Source organism: Limulus polyphemus, unplaced genomic scaffold (assembly GCF_000517525.1).
Source record: "Limulus polyphemus unplaced genomic scaffold, Limulus_polyphemus-2.1.2 Scaffold415, whole genome shotgun sequence".
NCBI lineage: Eukaryota > Metazoa > Arthropoda > Merostomata > Xiphosura > Limulidae > Limulus > Limulus polyphemus.
In genome coordinates this window covers 129,261-142,271 of record NW_013666025.1, presented here as the reverse complement: position 1 = coordinate 142,271, position 13,011 = coordinate 129,261, and the positions used below count along the sequence as shown (strand labels likewise).

The 13,011-nt window shown below is 32.2% G+C and overlaps 1 protein-coding gene across 4 annotated transcripts in view; it reads right to left on the bottom strand.

Annotated features, from left to right (window-relative positions):
• Window positions 1-13,011, bottom strand: part of LOC106458090 (protein boule-like) — a 47,332-nt gene that overhangs the window by 26,102 nt on the left and 8,219 nt on the right. For all 4 annotated transcript variants that reach the window (XR_002610307.1, XM_022384219.1, XM_022384218.1 and 1 more), the window contains exons 2-3: window positions 6,188-6,304; window positions 4,168-4,259 (exon numbers count right to left, since the gene is read on the bottom strand). Coding sequence is in view for 3 of the 4 variants with exons in the window: in XM_022384219.1 (XP_022239927.1) it covers window positions 4,168-4,259; window positions 6,188-6,304 (209 nt within the window). In the remaining variant the exon portion in view is untranslated. The remainder of the gene's footprint in view (window positions 1-4,167; window positions 4,260-6,187; window positions 6,305-13,011) is intronic.

Here is a 13,011-nt window from a genome sequence, read left to right as displayed (position 1 = left end):
TCTATATATATATATATATATATATATATAGACACACACACACACTTACGAGCAGTTCCCAACCTGTAGCCATTGAGTGAACCATTCTGAGCCACCGGAATCACAATGAGAAAGTAAGCAACACTGAATTGGAAGAACTTTCTCTCAACCTGAAGAAGTCCAAAAGGCAACACCCCCAAGATCAGAATGATGGGATCGTGTATGCCTTACTCAACCAAAGGAAATAGAACTCATCCAGTCTGGAATTATGAACACTCATTCTCACTCCCCAACTATGTGAGCAAGGTACATCCCATATACCCCCAGAATTATGGGGAGGACATGGAACAACTGTGCTCAACCAAGGACCACTCCGCATTCAGAATTACAAGGAGACAATGTACTGAACCAACACTGATGCTATCAACAGGACCCGACAATGAGTTGGAACAAATCATATTTAGTGCCCTGAATAACATATGAAGTGGAGGGAAGGCCAAGAGTTGTAATCCTATCCTATCCTGATGGAATGAATCCATTGCCAAAGCCCAAAGATGAGGTACTGGAGACCAAATTGCCAGTAGTTGGGTGATCCAATGAGAGGCCGACCCACCAATCAGAGTTACAAAATGGGAGCCAATCCAACAGAACTTGCAATGCAGTATCTATTTTGTTGGGAGAATCTGTTTGGATTGATACAATTGACCTGCTACTGCAGGAATCACCCGTGGAACATGGCAAGCTAGTAGGTGATAAGATAGGAATAGTCACAAAAAAATGAAATCCAAAATTTGAAAACAAGGAGCCCTGGTCCAAATGCCACCTCAATGAGAAACACAAGATAACACCATGGAATTTTCAGAGTGAAGCCTGACAACTTTCCCCTTAATAAACTGAGACCACGAGGCACTATCTGTTGAAGAGCAAGTAGGACAAAAATATTGTGTAGGGATGCCTCTTCAACTGCGCATAGACCCTGAGATTACTGACTGTTGGTATATGCAACCCATACCTGAAGCAAGGCATTTGTGAAGAGATGGACGAGATAGCAGTAGAGGAACCCATTTCGTAATAGTGTCCCGACTTAACAATCCCTAGAGATTGAAAAATTATTGCAACTAAAGAAACTGGGGAATCAGTGAATCAATGTTTATGATCTCTTGGTTGCATAAAGACCATTACAAGGATCTCTTGTGGTCTCGTCCCAAAGGCATGAGGGATGCGAGTGATGCCCACATTCCCAGAAGAGAAAGAACTATCTGTGCAGTGGGAGAAGGAGAGGTGAGTAAAAGTCGGCCGACCTATTCAAAAGTGTTGAGCTGGATGGGAGACAGCTGAGCCTGACTGAGAGACGGGATGAAAAATACCAAGACATATGGAATTGGAGCATGAATAGACGTTTCTGCCCTGAAAATGAAGCCTGTTTTGGTTGTTTCTGAAAGAAGAATCAGGATGTGATGGTCTGACAATTGACAAGATGGTGCCAGCAGTAACCAGTCATCCATGCAATTATGTGTGCACAGTGCGATGGAATGGAGGTGATGAGAAGAAACTCATAACATACAGCAGTACCTTTGTGAAGCTGAAGGCGAGTCTGAAGGTTAAAAATCTGTAACTTAGTATCTGACCCTTGTGCACAACAAATGCCAATAGTGGTGGAACTCCACCACTATGGCACTGTGCAGGTAAGAGTCGACTACAACAAACTTGGACATCTGCAATCCCAGTAAAAAATGTCAACTCAGATTGAGGAATGAGTAACTTGTGAACCTTGAAGAATCTAGGCATTGATATAGATGAGAAGGTTGATGACTGAATACTAATCTCCTGTCTGCATAGGCTCAATAACTGACAGGAATAAAACTTCTGAATACCTTACACAACTCTTGCACTACTCCCTGACCAACCAAACTCTTATAGCCCTGGAACTAAGTTTCAAATCCCAATGATCTGTGGGAGACAGAAACCCTACAGGTTGGGTGAATAACAGTGGTGAAGATGTGAACTGAATGACTAATCCTAACTCAAGGACCTGCAGTGCTCCTTGATCCGTAATCAAGGTTAACACATGTCCAGAAATTATCGGAGTCAATTCCCCACAGACCCTGAAGGTACACAATAATCACCAATGTCACTGGTGGCAATCCGGCCAAGCAGCGGAACTCTTGTATATAGACAGAATCTATTCTGGGTACCAATGTACCAAGGGGCTGATGTCGGGACCCACGAATAGGGGCAGAACTATGACCCCCTATAGGAGCCAATGAAATTCGGGACTCCAACAACTACAGGGAGCCAAAAATTTAACTAACATGCATCCTAACAATGGATTCAGCTAGTCATCAATGAAATTGGTGATCCTGAGAATCATCCAATAAAGTGAAGTGAAAGGAAAGGAAAACCAAATGTTGGATTTTAGAGTTGTAACTCCGTAGACTTACTCTGTCCCATTAGGGGGCATTGATTTATTCAGTTTAACCACAAACTCTGCCTTAGAACCCCAAAATTCGAGGAGCAGATATATTATTTGAGAGTCAGAAAATGCTTCCACCTAGCAGTGGTAGGCTAAATCACACAGTTCCGACAACATGTCGAGTACGGCATAACTGCCCCTTCACGTAACTGAGATGTATTCCTTCTAGCATGAACCACAATATCCATGGATGGAGAAAAAAACTAAAAATGTGCTCCCAGACCTTTCAGCCATCAAATAATGTGTAGGCTCAAAAGGAACCAGGAAAAGACCCAAAACATCACACTCTCAATGAATCAACAGAAGAAAACAAGTCAAAGGCAGTTTATCCCAAAGTGGCCTCCTGTTTATTTTTGATAGGTCATTTAAAGAGTGTGTTGATTACAGTTGATTGGAACAATATTTTGTCAGATAAATTTGTTGTGTTAGAGCAAAGCAATGTTGGGCTATCTGCCAAACAGACTAGAAAAGCCAACACACTAAAAGAAGGCAAAGGAAAAAGCTAATCAAAATTCTCTCCAGAATGTCAAGGATTGCCCTCAATTGTGGCTTCAGAGCCCCCCAGAGGATCACCACAGAATTGAATATATGTCTCCCCATCTCACTACGAATAAGATCAATGACAGTCTCAACCAAGAATGACTCCCCCCCCCAATCAAGTGGGGTATAAAAGACTGGAGCAAGCAAGAAAAAATTCAGACCTATGCTTAGATGGGTAAAAAAAAAAAAAACCTTAGCAGTCGAGTAATAACTAGATAACTAAAAGTGGGAGAGCAGATAAGTAAGTTTTGGAATAAGAATTACAAGTGCTACACAAATTCAAGATAAAAATTATCTCCAATTAAGCCTAAGGTAACTGGTGGGTATTCTTATAATTTTTAAGTTTTTACTCTCATCAGATATGCAATCACTACACTGTAAGAACGTTTATTTTTGAAAAGACATATAAAGAACAGTGTACAAACTCTGTATGCACTTTTTAAACAAGAAACAACCAAAAATCCAGTCTTTATTACAACAAAAGCTAGTACATGTACTTGTCACATAGCATAACTAGTGGGTCAGACCATATATTCTAAGGTAAACTACATTTTTAATGTTTGATAGAGGGAGCTAATGATGATGCAAATGTAGAAATAAGGGTATGGTATAAATACGAGAATCAGTGAATAATGAATGAGCAGTTAGAGTTGATTACAAAGTAATGAGTAATCAGTGAGTTAGTTATTCATTGTTAGAAGTGAGAGTTATCATAACTTATGAGCAAGGAAATTCTAGAAAATCTTGTTTCCACATACTTCATGAAATTCTAGATGACTAAATCACCATCATTAGCTCCCTTTGGCGAACATCTAAATTAAAACATTGAAAATATAGCTTACAACAATTGTAAAAAAATTCTATAGTTAAATATTTTTTTGTGTGTAATTATTGCCTAGTATCTTATGTTAATTGAAAGACATAATATACAATATATTGCTAAAACTTTTTTCCTGTATCACTAAATACAAAGTATTTTTTCACTATGGTTTGTCATTCCTTCCAACCCAAAGATTTTCATAACCAAATGATTTTTTTTACAATAACATTTAGTGGACAAAGTCTACAAACAGCTTACAAAAGAAAACAATAAAAATAGGTGAACAGACTAATATTTCTTTATAACAGCTTTTTGTATTCCTACATTATATCAACAGTAATGAAAATGCAATTACCCTTTTGATACACCTGCTCGATCTGCTATGATTTTTGTGGCCTTGACATTTCCGTAGTTTGAGAATAGTGCATGAAGTTCTGCTTCTGTTGTCTAAAATAAAAATATTACATTATTTTCATCAGTGCACTAACAGGTACAATTACAAGAAAATTTTGGGTCTGAATATCACTTCACTTGTTAAAACAAAACTATGTTAAAAATGGGAACAAATAAATATTTGGAGACAATAACTTATTGTTTGAACTAATGAAGTGATCTGAGATCACAGTTACAGGTTCTGCATCTCACTCTTTTACATTATTTGATGTGTAAAAAGTCCAGCAGCTATATAAACTTAATTAATAGACCTACAATTGAAGCTCAAATCTACTATATCAAAGAAATTTTATTTAATCCTGAGTAAAAATACATTTATACAAATACAAGTACATATTTTTTTACATTTGGTATCATCTCTTTGCGTATTGCAAAACCAAGAAAGATTACAAACAGTTACAGAGAAATATTTCTTTCAAACAGAGACTGTCAAAAACCAATAAATAACACTAATCAAACTAGATTCTATAAGTTATTTTACATGAACCTGCAATAAAACTAACCTAGCAATACTGCATACATGTGATAAAATAATCTCACTCACAGCAATACTAAAAAGTTTTATCCATACAGTTCATAATAATATACTACAAAATATACTACTGGTGAATATACTACAAAAATCATTCACTTGTTCCTGACTAACCCAAACAAAAGAATTGGAACTTCCAAATAAATGTGTGTATGTCATTGAGATAAAGGTTTTCCGGTTCGTTTTTTTTTTTTTTCTAGTTTCTTAAAGTACTGCATTGTCACATAATTGCATGTACATCAATACAAAACTACATCATACAGTAATGTGCTTTTATATATTCCAAACTGATACTTATTTGTATTAGTCAATACCTAATTATAGCATAGAGTGAAATGAATTTTATCAGTGCAACATCTACATATGTGTACTTGATTAAACCCTCATAAACCTTTGTTGAAGTAATCCAAAAGGGTTAACACCTCATACTGTACCATATAAAAACTTTTACAAATTGCATGGTCTTAATAAATAATCCATAAACATACACAAGTCATGAACTTGTCTTCCCCCAATGTGTCATTTTCAAAAGGTTTTCGTGAAGACAAGTGAAAAAAAATCCAAAATAATGAGGTTAAAGGTTATGGTAATCCTAGATATAAAATATAGTACTGTTTTTTGTTGTTTTTTCATAATCCAGCATACAGTGATTTATAGCAATAATCCATCAGTACAAATGTTTCAAATTTAAAACAATTTAAAACCTGAAGCAAGACACCTTTAGCTCTTTTGTGCAGCAGCAAATAAAGTCCAAAGTTATATAGTATGGCATGCCTCTATCTTCACACACATCAAGGTACAGGTACACATTACTGTAGTATGGTATGCAAAAAAATAAGCATATCATGCATAATTTGATTAAAATATTGCTGTACCATCAAAACATATAAATCAAACAATTAATTCATGTAAAACACGTTTTTTATTAAAAAACAGACATGAACTTGCAGTTGTTGTACCTGATGATGCCAGGTTAACCTGATGAAAAATTGGAATCCATAAATATCATGCTCCTTATATCGAACAATAAACAAGTTTTAAGACATGAACAATATTTTAAAGTTTTTGTTTTATTTCTTTCAATGAAAAAAAAGGACAAAGAATTATTAGTAGACCACATAAGTTCTAAAAAAGTTGGTTACCATACAGATGTTATCTAAAATACTACTTACTATTACATACATTTAGACAGTCACAAAACTTTAATTTCTTTAACATTCACCTTAACAATATACACAATGTCATTTTCAGGTACTACAATATCAAAATACGTGTACATTGAATACCTGAGGTATTTCTCATATACAAATAATTTCAAAAACATCTAAATACCAACAATAAACATTTACATGAGTAGATACTTTTCCACAAGACAAATCAACATGCTTACACTTGGAGAAATTCCACCCACAAATATTCTGTTGGGTATCAAAGTTCCAAATTTTGGGGCATTCAGTCCACTAATGGGAGAGGGTGAAGGAGGTCCATCACTGCTAGGGTCACTCGACTGAAAGTATATAACACAATTTATTAATCCAAGATGGAACGAGTCTAGGCACAGCAAAATGTTCAAAAATATATTAAAAGATAACTTGTTTATTGCTGTAGTATTTTCAGAACTGATTTCCCTACAATTATCAGCTTGTTATAACAAAAACCAAGTATGACTGAAGTAAAAATGTGATTGAATTTAACAGGTAAACACGCTTTCTTTGTCCAGTCTACAGCATCACCTTGTGACCTATGTTCTCTTACAGCACTGGTTAGGTGTAATATTCAGATGATATCAACTCAGCCAACAAAGGATATCAGAAACACTTATTTTTTTAACCTGGATGATAAATGTTACGACAGTAACCTCTACGGCAGAATAGACATTATCTGTTATAGAGTACAAAGGTTTGTTTTGAATTTTGCACAAAGCTACATGAAGGCTATCTGCACTAGCCATCCCTAATTTAGTAATGAAAGACTACAGGGAAGGCAGCTAGTCACCACCAACCACTGCCAATTCTTGGGCTACTTTTTTACAACAAATAGTGGGATTGACCATCACATTATAATGGCCCAACAGCTGAAAGGGCAAGCATGTTTGTTGGGACAGGGATTCAAACCAGAGTACAAAGGAATAAAAGAACTAGAACAAGGTAATTTCAATGACTTTCTGGACCACATTTTTATGCTAAAATTGCATACAAACTAAACAAAAATTTTTAAATTCATATATAATCAAAAACAGTTAAAAACACCTGCCTGCATATCATATTGTTACATATAAACTTAGCTGCAAGACATTTCTGGATCACTACAAATTCTTGATTTTTTTTTATGTGTTAATTTTCTTAATGTTTTTATAACTAGAGAGATATTATAAAAAATGCTCAAATTAATATAAAACATTTTCTTTACAATTAACGTCTTTTTATGAACTAAACCAATTTGTCATTTTCTTCTAAGTCTCATAAAAGTATATACAATCTGAATGAAACATAAAAAACAACAATCAAAAATAAATGTAAAATCATCCATTAATTGTTAAAGCAAAAACAGCCAGTCATGTGATACAAGGTAATACGGTAACATGATACAGCTTGAGCTATAGTTTCTGTTACTCAATTCAGGCCTATCTGTCTCTTGAATATCTTCAAATTTATATTTTTCAACAAACTCTTTTTGACTTCTCAAAGCCTATTCTTGTGGATTTGGCTATAACAGAATGTACACAGGAATAGGCAATTAATGATTACTAATTATATGTACTAAAATATTTAGAAAAAATTATACAAACAAAAGAAGATGTCACTAAAAGCCTCTAATGAAGCACTTGAGTAAATTACAATAATTAATTATGTATTTTTTATTTTCTTGAAATTCGTTCAAAGAAAAACTTAAATACCTAAGTAGTTTTAATTAATCACATTCAGTAGTAGCAGCAAGTGAGATGACCTCTCACAACAATCAAAATTTGTTTGCCTATCAGGACCTATTTTCATAATTTACATAATAGTTATACCACACACACTTCAGTGTTTGTCCTTTAATCTTTGGAAAGACTTAAACTGTTGGAGAGTTCAGAGGAGGACTACTATTCTCTCTTTTAAAGAAAAAGGTCAGGGGTGATCTGAGTGAATGATGTATTCAGAATTGTTGAGGGAACTGATAAGAAATTTGCATCAGATTTCTTTTGTGTTGAATTCTGAGAACAATAGGACATAACTTAAGGTTTGAATAAGTTAAAAACATCACCAGTTGAGGAAGTTATTTCTCCAATAGATTGTTAATCCATGGAACAAACTACCATCTAAAGTTATTCCCATGAAAGAGTTTCATCACGAATCCATCCAAAGAACATGACTATTATTGAAACTAGCTTTAAATTATATCAGGCAAAAAGTTGGCATCGTAGTTATCGTAACAGTTATGTTGAAATTTGTTAAAAGAAATTGTGTTTTTATTCTATCATTATAATAATTTTTGCCAACAAGCACTTAGTGGGTAATATATTTTACTAGATAAATGCCCATCATATGATGGTGAATGCTTTATGAAAATGTTTCATAAAACTAATTATATTGTAGTAACAATATATGTATGGAGAATATCTGTCCTTTTCTAGTATTTCACGAAAACAATATTTTTATATGGATATAAATGGTCATCTCCTCTAAGTTGTTCTTCATTGCAATTTTGATTTATATATATTTTTAGGTTATGTTCAAATGTTCTTCTTGATAAAGCCTTACAGATTGAACCATGAGAAAAAAACTGGTTCTTGAAGAAATAGTCATACATCATCAACTGTGTGACCCTGCAATTTATTAATCGTGATTGTAAAGGCAATGAATTTTATAGTGAAGGGCAAATACATGAACGTAGGACTTTTCTTTAAAAATATTTATAAATATTTTGACAAAAATTTTAAAAATCTCTATTACCGAAGGTAAAATATATCAATAATTTATTGTAGCACCATCTATTGTGTTGAAAAGACATTTAAAGTTTTTTGACACATACAGTCACTTGTGTTTATTATGTAATATGACATTATCCCTTACTTAATATATATTTGTATTCATATTTTTCCAAATATTCAAAAAACTTGTTGTAAATATGATAATAAATATATAAAGAAATAGATATAATAATAAAATAATTTAACATAAAATCCTGACTCTACTGGGATATGAACTCAAGACTTCCACTATCATGGGTACCATAACCACTGTAACCCCCAAACTTCGTAATCAAATGTTAACAACCAATTCAAATCCCTAATGTAAAGTACAATGTTAGTGTTTTTTTTAATAATGTAGTATCCTTCTCTAAACATAAAGAATTAATAATTAAAAAAAAAGTTATAAAAAATCTCCACTCAGGTGGTATTTCACAAGACTTCCACTTGAAACAAACCACTGAGCCAATCTGAATGTTACCAAAAGAGATTTGAGCATTACCAACAAAGGGAGCATTACAAACAAGAGTTTGGATTTTCTTATATAGATGTTTCTTCTCATTATTTTTGTATAAATTTCACTTTTTGTTTTCCCACAATACAATATTTAAAACTTTTTTTATAGCAATGTTTGTTTCAGTTTATTGATGGGAACTATATTACTATCCTTCTTTGGAGTAACAGTTTCTCAAACTATTGACCTCTAACAATGCTCTCAAACCATAACATAACAATGATTGACTAAGTGTAGTCTCATTAGTTTTGGCAACATGAATCTCACATGATGCCATTGCTAAGGATTGAGAAGGAGTTTAATGCGTAGATGTTAACAAGACTCTCATACCATGCTTTCACATGTTATGACCAGGAAGTGTTCTCTTCAAAATTCTCGCAAATAGTTAAATACTCTGTGGAAAGATTCAACTGTGACATTTTTAAAACAAACTGTTAAAAAGGATCATGATACTGTGCAGGTTGTGTAATACCTTAAAATAATATGATGACTATGAAGTGTTTGAAAATATAGAGCTTAATTTATCTTGTTGGATAAAACTACCATACTAAAAGTATAGCACTGTGTATACTATTATACAATTCAAAAACATATACTTTCACTACGACTCAAGACTTCTCAAGTCCATCAATACCTACATATTACTGTAAAACCAAAAAAATCAACACCTTATATTCTTTACAGGCCCTCTCAGAGGTTCAGAGAGGCCCGAGCCACTTCTATCTTTTGAGGCCCATGGCTATAATAAAAAAAAAATGATGACACATGAAAACAAAATAAGACAATCATAAGCCCCCAAAAAAGTGAAACATAATTTGAATATTTTTTTATTTAACATATATTTATTAACATTATTTAACATTTAATGAATGTTTTTCTAGCCTTTTTCTGTGTATAAATTTGAGGCCCCCCTTTGAGCTTGAGGCCCAAGCCAAATGGCCCTTCTGGCCCCCTCTCCTAATTGGTCCTAATTCTTTATACTGTTAATTTGGTTTGTTTGATTTGAAAATTATTATTTTATCAATTTGAATGTTGGTGGTTTGTATCAAAAACACATAACTGATGTATGTTTAATGAGTGATAATTCTATAAAACTACATAACATTATTAAGAAAAGGATTTGGCACTGTGCACATAAATCAGTTACAATTACTATTTCCCTAGTGTATTTCAATTGAAAGTCCATTTAGGCAACTGCATATTAGAAACAAGGGCTTCAGCCTTATAGGAAGTAAATGTGCTATAAGAAGTGAGGGAAAAAAATTAATATTTGCTAAAAGAACATATATGAAACAAATAAACTTGGTTCTTTATTCGATGGAATGCATGAAAACATTCTCTATTTTGATGATGGCATGCTACAGTGCAGTGTAATAATGTTCAATAAAAAATAAGATTTAATTCTTATTACCTACCCTAACTTATCCTGAATATGTTAATTAGAACTGGGAGATTAGTGGAATTTTCTAATAGATTAATCATCAGGCTCATTAATTTATTGCATTCAACTAATCAATTATTTTCATGAAACTAATCTTAATTTCAGTTTCTTTGTTTTTTTTAACTATATTTCATTTAATATGACACTTCAGGCACAACAATTCATAATTTAGTTTTTAGTCCTAAACTGTTTTACATGAAATTTGTAATGTAGGAAAAGTAGAACAAAGCTATAACAAACTAAAAATACAACTGATATCACTTTGTGTGTCTCTCTTTACAGTTTTTTTTATAAAACTACTCTACTAAAACTAAATAAACTAATTCTTTATTAAAAATAATTTTCCTTAAGACTTGATATGATAAAGCTAGTAAAGATTCTTGTCACAATGTGTGAGAAAATATATATTTCAGAAAATACAAATTCAAGTCAATCCTACGAAAACGAGAATACAATGTTACTATTTGGCAAGAAAACTTGTGATGATATAAGATTACCTCTTGGTAGAGATTGAAATTATTCAAAAGGTGGAAACTGATGTATTATAAGAAGTATTAAAATTATGGCAATATGAAAAAATCATTAATTACAGACATTTCAATTTTTTTTGCTAGTTCCATTCAATTTGAAAAATTTAAAAAGCAATAAATGACTTAATAAGTATAAAAAAATATTATAAGCTTTTAAGTGAGAAGAGGCTAATAAACAAAAAAGTTTAGAAGTAACACATTAAAACGATTAACTCTTTCAACCCGGGCCACAAACCATTTTGTGCTTGTTATAGTTTTAATGCTATAACTTTTAAATTAGTAAGTGAATGTTAACAAAATTTGGCAGTTTATTAGTAAACATTATAATGCTTTCATACGCAAAATATCTAATTTTTTTTATTATTAAGTTTTAAGGTTTGTAAAGCAATGTTTCTCTCATGCATTTTTTTTCTTTTCACATCTTGCCAATCTATCATGAAAAGTAATTTTCATCTCAACATTAAAAATACTTTTATGCATCAGAAAATTTTTGAAATTTCACATGCAAAATCTTTATGGTGTACAAATAGTTATCAAACGTTTCTTATGAAAAAACTTTATATTTTATCTGTTATTTTCAATAATTAATCTCTGTACGGGTTTGGTAAATTTGACCGATCTTGCAACCACCATAAAGAATTAAGAAATAAACATGAATTATGCATCTTTAATTCTAGAATGAAGACAGATTATAACAAGAAAACATAAATGTTTAGACGAAATAGCTTAAATCTAATAACACTATACATTTTTATTATATTGACCTTTCACCCATGCCTGACTAACAATATAGAAGTTACAATGATGCGGATCACATGTACTCATGTTACCGTATTCAATTATATTAAACTAACCTTTAGTCTTTACAAAGTGACCTGTCTTGGTTGTGTTTTAGTGGACTAAAATACAGTCACAGTTCAATTATTATACATTATATATGTATATAGATTATTGCTTTTTTGAAATAAGTTCTTAAACATATTTTTCTTAAAACATAGAACAGTAAATAAAGAAGTAAACCAAACAATTATCTCTTCTAGTTACAACCTTTGTACTCGGTTGCTGCTTGATGTAGGTTGCTAAGCCTTTAAAAATTTTGCACATGGAAGACATGAAACAAAATATTTTTTTAGGTTTTATATATATATATATATATCTTCTTTTGAGTAACTAAAAAATCATAAATTACTACATCAGTACCATAGAATTATACTATAATTTATCAAACATACTAACTAAGCTGTATTTGGGTCTAAAAAAAATAAGAAATTTAGAGAAAACTAAAGACACAACCTACCTCATTGAAATCTTGATTTAAATGAAAGAAATGACACTAGGTACATTAGAAAGGCTTAGAAAACCACTAGGGGGACATTCTGAGCTTCCGATTGGTTATTCATGTCATATATATATATAAGTTTTTATAAGTGAGCATTTCCAAAAATGGAAGGAGGTGAGCGGGGTGCCACTATGTTTGATTTATTATGTGAGCAATATCTTAGCAAATTGAAAAGATAAGACCTTCTTATTTTATATTCTAGCTTGTCAATATCTGTAATTTGAGTTTCTAATTCGTATGAAACTACAGACTTAGTATTTTGACCTCACAAATATCTAACCTGAACCAGTGTTGCATTCAACATACCACATGACACACAAAAATTGATGTTTATCTGTTGTTTTTTTAATATTTACTTTTAAAGTAACAAATTGAGTAACGTATAATTCTAAATTTTAAATTATAATATACAGTTTGATACCAAACTTATTGATATAT